The sequence below is a fragment of the Mandrillus leucophaeus genome, unplaced genomic scaffold (assembly GCF_000951045.1).
Source record: "Mandrillus leucophaeus isolate KB7577 unplaced genomic scaffold, Mleu.le_1.0 Scaffold66, whole genome shotgun sequence".
Classification (NCBI taxonomy): Eukaryota; Metazoa; Chordata; class Mammalia; order Primates; family Cercopithecidae; genus Mandrillus; species Mandrillus leucophaeus.
Genome location: NW_012107141.1, coordinates 5,893,590 through 5,904,239, shown reverse-complemented (window position 1 = coordinate 5,904,239; position 10,650 = coordinate 5,893,590). Strand labels below are relative to the sequence as shown.

Sequence of the window (10,650 nt, the reverse complement as noted above, 5' to 3'; positions counted from 1 at the left end):
AAGGCAGGAGGATTGCTTAAGCCCAGGAGGCTGCAGTGAGTCACAATCTCACCTCTGCAGCTCGTGCAACAGAATGAGAGCCTGTCTCAGAAAAGGAGGTGGGAGCAGGCTATGCTTAACCATGACCTTCAGCCACTGATTACAAATGTTTGTGTTTCAGAGTTCAGTTGATTCCACCATCTCTAGTTCTTCTTCCACTAAAGGAGTAAAGAGGAAAGCTACAGAAATTAGTACTGCAGTGGTTCAGAGGTCAGCTACCATTGGCAGTTCTCCAGTTCTGTATAGCCAGTCAGCTATAGCTACAGGTAATTGTGATTAGAGCATGGTTTTTCCTCAATGTATTGTTTCTTTTCTTTTCAGCATTAGGTGCCATTAAAACTAAAGAAATGTTAAAGACTCTTGATTGCAAAGACTGTCAGTATGCATTTATTTTACTTACTTAAAAAACAACAACCAAAAAAAAAAAGCCACACACTTTTTAACAGTTTAGCTGGCGGTGCACAGTGGCTCACACCTATATTCCCAGCACTTCAGGGGGAATGGTGGATTGCTTGAGCTCAGGAGTTGGAGACCAGCCTGGACAACATGGCAAAAGCCTGTCTACAAAAAAGACAAAAATTAGCCAGGCGTGATAGTCCGCGCCTATAGTCCCAGCTACTCAGGAGACTGAGGTGAGAGGATCACTTGAGCCCTGGAGGTTGAGGCTGCAGTGAGCTGTGATCACACTGCTGTACTTCATCTAGTCTGGGCGACAGAGCAAAACTCTGTCTCAAAAACACAAAAAACGTTCAGCACGTATCCTTTCAGATTGTCTTTTGTATATTTATGTACATTGGTGATTTTGATGTTTAGGTAGTTTAATGCCAAGGTATTCAAAATTAATATATTTTGCTACTAGCAAATATGGCTATGTTTTTTAGAAAAAATATACTGGAATCATTTTCTATATGATCTAATCCCCACTTTTCTTTTCATTGCATCTGTTCTTGTCATGATGTCCTTTTTATAGTATAATTTTATGTTTTCTGTGTTAGGTCACCAGGCAGCAGGGATTGGAAACCAGGCAACAGGAATTGGACATCAGACAATACCAGTTAGCCATCCAGCAGCAGGAATGGGTCATCAGGCCAGAGGAATGAGCCTGCAGTCAAATTACCTTGGACTAGCGGCAGCACCTGCAATTATGAGTTATGCAGAATGTTCCGTCCCAATTGGAGTGACTGCTCCTTCATTACAACCAGTTCAGGCCCGAGGTGCTGTGCCTACCACTGCCATTATAGAACCACCACCTCCTCCTCCTCCTCCTCCACCACCACCACCAGCTCCCAAAATGCCACCACCTGAAAAGACAAAAAAAGGAAAGAAAGATAAGGTATAATAAATCGCCCTTTTTAAAAATTTATTTTTAAAAATTCTATTGAGGTTATATTCACATAACATAAAATTAACCACTTCAGACTGGCACCGTAGCTCACACCTGTAATCCCAGCACTTTGGGAGGCCAAGGCGGGCAGATCACTTGAAGTCAGGAGTTCAAGACCAGCCTGCCCAACATGGTGAAACCCCGTCTTTACTAAAAATACAAAAGTTAGCCGGGCCTGGTGGCGGATGCCTGTAATCCCAGCTACTCGGGAGGTTGAGGCAGGAGAATCGCTTGAACCCAGGAGGCAGAGGTTGCAGTGAGCTGGGTCAGGGTACTGCACTCCAGCCTGGGTGACAGAGCAAGACTCCGTCTCAAAAAAAAAAAAAAGAAAAGAAAAGAAATTGAAATATCCATCTTATTTTCTCAATGAGGGGACCTTATTCAAAAAATCTGTTTGTCTCAAGTGCTGGGAGGAGAATCAGCTTGGGCCCCCATACCCAGTCCTCACATGAGTACAGTACTCAGTCACGTCAGCTCCTACTTGTTGAGCCAGCGCTCACCCAGACAGGTCTTCAAACATACAACTGCTTCTCTTAAAAAGCATAGGGATAAACTATTAAAGAGGCTGAGGCGGGAGAGTCACTTGAACGTGGGAGACTGAGGTTGCAGTGAGCTGAGATCGCACCACTGCATTCCAGCCTGGGCGACAAGAGTGAAACTTTGTCTTAAAAAAAAAAAAAAAAGATAAAAATTGGTCTTATCAATGTCTAATATATTTGTCAGATACTCTCCCTAGGGGCTTAGGATTTAGCAGTAAATCAGACCAAAAAAAAAAAAAAAAAATAACCCTCTGCTTTTGCAGAACCTTTCTTCTGGCAGGGGGTGGCTTGGGAGTAGATAAGGGAAAAATGCATCTATGATAAATTTTTTTTTTCCTTTTTTTTGAGTCGGAGACACCTGCCATCACCCCCAGCTAATATGGCAATTTGTTTTGTTGGTCTTTCCAGCTTTATTTTTTACCTTTTTTTTTTTTAATCATTTGATAGGAACGCTGCATCTATTTAAAATTTGAAAACGGGAACACTGTAATTCTGAGGAGACAAGATAAAGGCAGTATTTGGAATTGCATAGGGTAGGGAGGTTAAAGGAAATTTATATGACCTGATTTTATAAAATACCACATTTACAAAGAGACAGAGTCTCAAAAGCGGGGGAAAATGCATGTTTATTATAGACAATTTAGACAATGAAGGTAAGCGAAAAGAAGAAAAAAATTATACCATTATACCTTCTCTTAGAACTAACTGCATCATTGATTTTTTTGGCGGGGGGAAAGGAGACAGAGTCTCTGTCACCCAGGCTGGCATGCAGTGGCATGCTCTCTGCTCACTGTAACCTCTACCTCCCAGTTCAAGCAGTTCTCATGCCTCAGCCTCCTGAGTAGCTGGGACTACAGGCATGTGTACCACCATGCCAGGCTCATTTTTGTATTTTTTATATTTTTAGTAGAGATGAGTTTTTGTCATGTTGGCCAGGCTGGTCTTGAATTCCTGGCCTCAAGTGATCCACTCACCTTGGCCTCCCAAAGTGCTGAGACTGCAGGTGTGACCCACCATGCCTGGCCTCATTGATTTTTTTGAGACAGAGTCTCGCTCTGTCGCCGAGGCTGGAGTGCAGTGGCGCGATCTCGGCTCACTGCAAGCTCCACCTCCCGGGTTCACGCCATTCTCCTGCCTCAGCCTCCTGAGTAGCAGGGACTACAGGCGCCTGCCACCATGCCCGGCTAATTTTTTGTATTTTTAGTAGAGACGGGGTTTCACCATGTTAGCCAGGATGGTCTCGATCTCCTGACCTCGTGATCCGCCTGTCTCGGCCTCCCAAAGTGCTGGGATTACAGGCTTGAGCCACCGCGCCTAGCCCAGCTTTATAGATTTTTAACCAAGCCTTTTCATTTATAGTTCGTAAGAAATTTATGGCAAGAACTTGGAATGGTATTTACTTTCTTTTTTAAAGTGTGCATATTCTTTAGAACTGGAAAAAGGATCCTGACCTCCATTGTAGAGGACTCTTATCCTTATTTTATGTTTTATATTCCTTTTGACCTTTAACCTTCGTTACAGGCAAAGAAGAGTAAAACCAAAATGCCATCTTTGGTAAAAAAGTGGCAGAGTATCCAGCGTGAGTTAGATGAAGAGGACAATTCTAGTTCCAGTGAAGAGGATCGAGAATCAACTGCACAGAAGCGAATTGAAGAGTGGAAACAGCAGCAGCTGGTTAGGTAAAAGAAAAGGGAACACAGATGAGATGGGGTTTTAGACTAGGTTGAGACCTACTATGAGATGGAGTAGGTTGTGGTTGTTACAGATGCATTAGAATAGACATATTCTTAAAATCACAGCTTGTAAATTTATCTAAATGTTTCTTATTTATAAACATGTTTAATGCCTTATAGAAATTATGGTCTAGCCTTTTTTCAAAATCAGAAACAACAGAGTTGTAGTATTTTGTCCAGTTGATTGTTGATGTTAGGCAAAGACCTGTCTCAACTCAGTACCATCATTTACTATCTAGATCCAGTGGAACCTTTTATGCACACACACATACACAACATATAAACTTATTTTACAAATAATTTATAGAATTAGACCCTTTTATACACACACACATTAACTTATTTTACAAATAATTTACAGTATTAGAATAAAGTTTTCCCCCTATCCCTATATTTCAGTCAAGCAAGGTAGAATACAGAGCTGCCTTCTGAATTGCACTTATTCTAGAATAGAAGTTAATGAGTGAGCACACCACACTAGGAACTAAATGAACCTCTTTTAGGTAAGAAAATCCTTCACTACCTTGCTTGACTAGAATAAAAGGATAGGGAGAACTGGCTTCAAGTAATTGCGCCTCAGCCTCCCAGAGTGTTGGGATTATAAGTGAGCCACCACACTCAGGTTAGAAATGTTTTTTATGATGAAAGCACATGTTGGGCCGGGCGCGGTGGCTCACACCTGTAATCCCAGCAGTTTGGGAGGCCAACGCAGGCAGATCACGAGATCAGGAATTCAAGACCAGCGTGGTCAACATGGTAAAACCCCATCTCTACTAAAAGTACAAAAATTAGTTGGGCCTGGTGGCGAACGCTTGTAATCATTGAGGCAGAAGAATTGTTTGAACCCACGAGGCGGAGGTTGCAGTGAGCCAAGACTGCGGTTTTGCACTCCAGCCTGGACAACACAGCAAGACTCCATCGCCAAAAAAAACCACAAAAACACATGTTGGCTGGGCACTGTTGCTCACACCTATAGTCCTAGATGCTTGGGAGGCTGAGGCAGGAAGATGGCTTTCTCAAAAATTCTAGAAATTTTAAAGACTTAAGACACAGCAAATACAATTTTTTATTTCATATTTTCCTTGTTTTAAAGGTATACATTCTGAAATGGGCAGCATTCTTTGACTGCAACTCACTGTTCATCAGTTGTCAATGTATAAACTAGAACACAGCTGTCTAATACTGATGCCAGATTTCAAATTCATCTCTGATAGGTTCTGGCTTATTTTTTATTAAAGGATCTAATGCATCCATTCTGTTAACTGCAAGATACAATTTGAATTTTAATACTTACAAATAAAACTACTTGAAAGAGAAACTCAAAAATACTAGATCCGACTGGGCACAGTGGCTTACGCCTGTAATCCCAGCACTTTGGGAGGCTGAGGCGGGTGAATCATGAGGTCAGGAGTTCGAGACCAGCCTGGCCAACATAGTGAAACCCTGTCTTTACTAAAAATACAAAAATTAGCTGGACATGGTGGTGGGCGCCTGTAGTACCAGCTACTCGGGAGGCTGAGGCAGGAGAATCGCTTGGACCTAGGAGGCAGAGGTTGCAGTGAGCCAAGATCATGCCACTGCACTCCAGTCTGGGCAACAGAGCGTGACTCCATCTCAAAAAAAAAAAAAAAAAAGAAAAAGTTAGATCCAAGGGTCCCTGTTGGTAGATTGAGGGTTAGATATATTTGCCCTGAAGAATCATAACTCCTATGGGCTAAGAAAAACTTTAGTAGAACGTGTTTTATTTCTTCAGTGTGCCTTTAATGGTTACTGGAGGTATATTTATATAAAATAAATAAGGCCAAGCATGGTGGCTCACGCCTGTAATCCCAGCACTTTGGGGGGCCGAGGCAGGCAAATCACCTGAGGTTGGGAGTTTGAGACCAGCTTCACCAACATGGAGAAACCCTGTCTCTACTAAAAAAAATAAAAAAATAAAAAAAAAAAAAAACCCAGGCGTGGTTGCGCATGCCTGTAATTCCAGCTACTCTGAGGATCCCAGCTACTTTAAGGGGAGGCTGAGGCAGGAGTCGTTTGAACCTGGGAGGCGGAGGTTGCGGTGAGCCGATACCACACCATTGCACTCCAGCCTGGGCAACAAGAGCAAAATTCCATCTCAATCAATCAATAATAAATAAATATGCGCTTAGACATATACATAAAACCAGGAGAGTGTTTGGTTGACCTATCAGAATGAAGAAGTTCGATGAAGAATATACTGATATTTGGCTGAGAAACAAAAGATTTTCATAAACATAGATGTGATCAGGTTTTTAATTTCAGTTAGATTTTTATTTGCTAGGAAATGAATACCTCTGTTAATTTTTCTTTCCACTGAAATAATCTGTATGTTGTTTTCACAGTGGCATGGCAGAGAGAAATGCTAATTTTGAAGCCCTTCCTGAGGACTGGAGAGCAAGACTAAAGCGAAGGAAAATGACTCCAAACACATAGTTTTTAAGTTTTTAAAACTTTTTTTGTATTATTACTTGTTTTGTGTTCAGTTCAAAGTCTTAACCAGTTTTATTGTCAAACTATAAATGTTATGGGGGAGATCTTATAAATTTTCTGGGCAAGAGTGTATGCATACAAAGTTTTCACTTTTGTGAAATGTAATTTTTCTGTTTTGCTAAGGGATGAGGTGATTGGAATTGCTTTGACCATGCTGCCTTTATTCTCAAACTGGCAAACTTAGCATGTTAGGTATATTAACCTCATCAATCTTGAAGAACATGTGGTTCATGAGGATAACACCTCTGTAGAGGACTCCCTGACAAAAGTGAAGAATTAACTTCTCCTCCAGAACAAGTGCAATTCAGAAGGCAGCTCTGCATTCTACCTTGCTTGACTGGAATTGTCTGAATCTTTTTCTGACCTCTTTTCTCTAGTCGGCCACCCCTGAAGTGCTGAGGTCTAAGTGGTTTACCTCGTGCTGATAGATGGCCACACTCTTTAGAGTAGTTCTCATAAATTCTAGAACTGGTAGCTCAGTCGTTTCGCACACTAGGTGGCATACAAGCAGCAGCAGATGTTCATATCGTTGATTTTGAGAATTTCCCCCCAAGTATGTGGCAGTAAATGCAAAGAGACAGTCTGTGTATTAATGTCTCCATTGTCTTAACCTTGTTCCAAAACAAAATTCACCTCCTTTCTTTATGTGAATGTATTCTCCATAAAATTCCAGTATTTAAAAAGCAGTTTACTGTTCTGTACTTTCTATTGTATCACAATCAGGTAAAAGTCACTTTAAACTGAGGAAACAGCAAATTGTGTTTTAAAGCTCTTTGTATTTCTCCAGTTTCTGACCTTGTAAATTTGTATATATGCACTAATAAAGCTTTTTTTATAATTCTGATGGGTTATCGTTTTGCTCATCAACACCTGTTATTCCGATTATGTAACCAAGACTTGTTTTTTTTTTTTCTAAGCATATACAATGCAAGGTGCAAACATTTAAGAACAGCTTTCAAGAAAAAGAGCAGATCTTGAATGGGGAGTGGTGGGGCCAGTTTAGACAAACAGGCTTCTAGTCCCAGATGGTGCTATGTGATCCAAGTTTTGGGGTCTAATATTATCTATAATATCTAGATTGGTTAATAGCCATATTAGATAATATTTGACCTACTTAATTCCTGGCAATGATGTAATATGGTTAACATTTCGAAAAAAGTTGCTTTATAGCTTTTTCCCCCATTGATAAAAGTATCAGATACGGTTATATTCATATATAGTTAACCAAAGACACGTGTTTGAATTTTATTGTAGTATATTTATTTTTTTGTTCTTGGTTTTTTTTTTTTTTTTTTGAGACAATTTCGCTCTTCTTGCCCAGGCTGGAGTGCAATGGCGCGATCTAGGCTCACTGCAACCTCCACCTCCCGGATTCAAGTGATTCCCCTGCCTCAGCCTCCCGAGTAGCTGGGATTACAGGCATGCGCTACCATGCCCAGCTAATTTCGTATTTTTAGTAGAGACGGGGTTTCTCCAGGTTGGTCAGGCTGGTCTCAAACTGCGGACCTCAGGTGATCCGCCTCCCTCGGCCTCCCAAAGTTCTGGGATTACAGGCGTGAGCCACCGCGCCCTGCCTGGAGTATATTTCTATGCATATAATTAATTTGTTAAACCTAATCAAAATGTGTGATTTGAATTTGCTAGCTTCGTTTCTTAAGATTTTCAGTGTAGAAGGTAATTTTTCCATTCTAGCTATGGAGTGGACACAAGGTGAAAGCAGCAGCAGCTCTCTTAGAGGAAAGCATGCACAACAATTATCTAAAGCCAACAGCAAACGAGCTTGGAAATATATTGAAGGCTACTGGCATCGTACTCATCAATGCGGTTTCGATTCCCAGGTTGGGGCTGTAATGTATGAGGTGAAAAATGAGTCTGAATCGCCGCTGCCTGCCATACTCGCCGCAGACCTTCCCGGGGCTACCCGCTCCCTCCGTGGGGGCGGGGCCTAGCTTGCCGGAAGCGCCCGGCCGCCCCGCCCTTTTTCCGCTTCCGGCTCGCGGTTGCTAGGCTACCCGGGCCCTCACAGACGGCAGTGGCTGGCGGGTGCAGCTAGTTTGTCCTCTTACCCACACACTGCTTGGCCTCTGTACCTAAGTGCGGTGGCCGCCTGCCTCGCTGGGGCTTCTCTCCGCACCCATCCGTGCTACTTGGGACGGGCCAGGGCGCGAAGGCGGTCGCACCCATCGCTCTGCCCTCCTGAGAAGTTTCTGTTCTCCTTCCCCCTTCCTACGCTTAGGAAACCCCCTCACCACCTGCCCCGGACCAGGTTCCTCTGAACCCTAAAAGGCCCGCTCTCCCAACCCCCTGACCTTTTTCCATCGACACTGACGGAGACGACTCCGTCGCGTGCTCCCATCCCCATTTCTTTCACTTTCCTGTGGCGAGCATCTCCCTTCTCAGGGAAAGGGAACCATGGGGCCAGCACTTTGGGAAGAAGAGGCGGGAAGACACGCCGCCCTCCCTGTCTCAGGTGCACCTCTGGCCTCGGCGTGACCATCTTGTTGAGCTGCGGAGAAGCTGGGTTGGCAGGGTTTTCTGAAGTCAAGAGGGAGCTGGGGGGCGCCCGGGGAGGTATTGGCAGTTTTTCACTTGTCCTGTTCTGGCTTTGTAGCTTCTCGTGTGTAATCTGCTGCCTATTTGGAAATTGGGCAGGATTTGCGACTGGACGCTAATGTCACTGACTAGTTTTCATCCTATCATCCAGAAGTAACATGTTCCCAGCCTTGGAAACGCACCTAAAGCAGGTCGGTACACAGCACAGAAAGCCACAGAAATTTCTTCGGGGAACTCCATTTCTTCGGGAGCTCCACAGAAATCTGCTACTAGATAAGAAGGGATGTTCTGGTGGCATCTTTTCCCAGCTGGAGATCTTGATCCCCACAATAGAATAATTCGCGGGAATGCAGTTTGCTTGGTTTAGTTTAGTTTAGTCACATGCAACAATGCTCGTGTACTTTTTGCTGAGTCCATTATGGTTTGAAAACATCTTGACTGAAGTGGCCTTTCCTTTCACAGACTATTCCTGATCCTTATGAAGACTTTATGTACCGTCACCTCCAATATTATGGCTACTTTAAAGGTAATACCATGTTCTTGTCTAGTATCACCTTTCCTGGACTCAAGAGGAAAATTGCTTCGTTAGCTGAGAGGGTTGCACTTAGGTAGACTAATAAATAATTTGCATTGACAAATAAATATTTTTTCCTCTACCATTATTGCAAAGTACTTCCTTTCCCCATTGATCTGCAGGGTCATCTCTGTCAAGTAGAAAGCATCACTTAATACAAAGATCTGTTTCTGGGCTGTCTATTCCGTTGGTCTGTCTATCCTTTATCAATATCACTGTCTCTTAATTACTATATGGCATTAAAATAGTCTTTATCTGGAATGACATGTCTTCCCACCTTGTTCTTCAAAAGTGTCATGGCTGTTCTTGAGTCTTTGCCTTCCTATATAAATTTTACAATTGGCTTATGACATTTTATTTTATTTTATTTTATTTTATTTTATTTTTGAGATGAAGTCTCGCTCTGTCACCCAGGGTGGAGTGCAGTGGCACGATCTCAGCTCACTGCAACCTCTTCCTCCCAGGTTCAAGAATTCTCCTGCCTCAGCCTCCTGAGTAGCTGGGATTACAGGCTCAATCCTCCACGCCCGGCTAATTTTTGTTTCTTTTTTTTTTTCTTTTTTTTTTGAGATGGAGTCTCACTCTTTTCACCCAGGCTGAAGTGCAATGGCGCAAACTCGGCTCACTGCAACCTCCACCTCCTGGATTCAAGAGATTCTCTTGCCTCAGCCTCCCAAGTAGATGGGATTACAGGCGCCAGCCACCACACCCAGCTAACTTTTTTGTGTATTTTTAGTAGAGATGTGGTTTCAACATGTTGGCCAGGCTGGTCTTGAACTCCCGACCTCAGGTGATCCACCTGCCTCGGCCTCCCGAAGTGCTGGGATTACAGACATGAGCTACTGCACCTGGCTGTTTTTTTATTTTTGAGATGGAGTTTCGCTCTTGTTGCCCAGGCTGGAGTGCCGTGGTGCGAGCTAGGCTTGCTGCAACCTCCACCTCCTGGGGTCAAGCGATTTTCCTGCCTCAGCCTCCTAAGTACCCCAGTAGCTGGGATTACAGGCATGCACCACCATGCCTGGCTAATTTTGGTGTTTTTAGTAGACACAGGGTGTCCTCATGTTGACCAGGCTGTTCTCGAACTCCTGACCTAAGGTGATCCACCCACCTTGGCCTCCCAAAGTACTGGGATTACAGGCATGAGCCACTGTCCCCGGCCCGCTTATGACATTTTAAAAGATTGTAGGGGCCGGGCGCGGTGGCTCAAGCCTGTAATCCCAGCACTTTGGGAGGCCGAGATGGGTGGATCACGAGGTCAGGAGATCGAGACCATCCTGGCTAACACAGTGAAACCCCGTCTCTACTAAAAAATACAAA

At 43.4% G+C, this 10,650-nt stretch overlaps 2 protein-coding genes across 3 annotated transcripts in view; both read left to right on the top strand.

Moving 5' to 3' along the window:
- Window positions 1–7,050, top strand: part of FNBP4 (formin binding protein 4) — a 51,692-nt gene extending 44,642 nt beyond the window's left edge. For both annotated transcript variants that reach the window (XM_012001455.1, XM_012001456.1), the window contains exons 16-17: window positions 3,484–3,641; window positions 6,059–7,050. In XM_012001455.1, the coding sequence (XP_011856845.1) occupies window positions 3,484–3,641; window positions 6,059–6,149 (249 nt within the window). In that variant the 3' untranslated portion in view covers window positions 6,150–7,050. The remainder of the gene's footprint in view (window positions 1–3,483; window positions 3,642–6,058) is intronic.
- A 1,139-nt stretch (window positions 7,051–8,189) lies between these two features.
- The window catches only part of AGBL2 (ATP/GTP binding protein-like 2), a 72,406-nt gene continuing 69,945 nt past the window's right edge, over window positions 8,190–10,650 (top strand). The window contains 2 exon segments of the mRNA XM_012001457.1: window positions 8,190–8,950; window positions 9,222–9,285. Of these exon segments, the coding sequence (XP_011856847.1) occupies window positions 8,918–8,950; window positions 9,222–9,285 (97 nt within the window). The 5' untranslated portion in view covers window positions 8,190–8,917.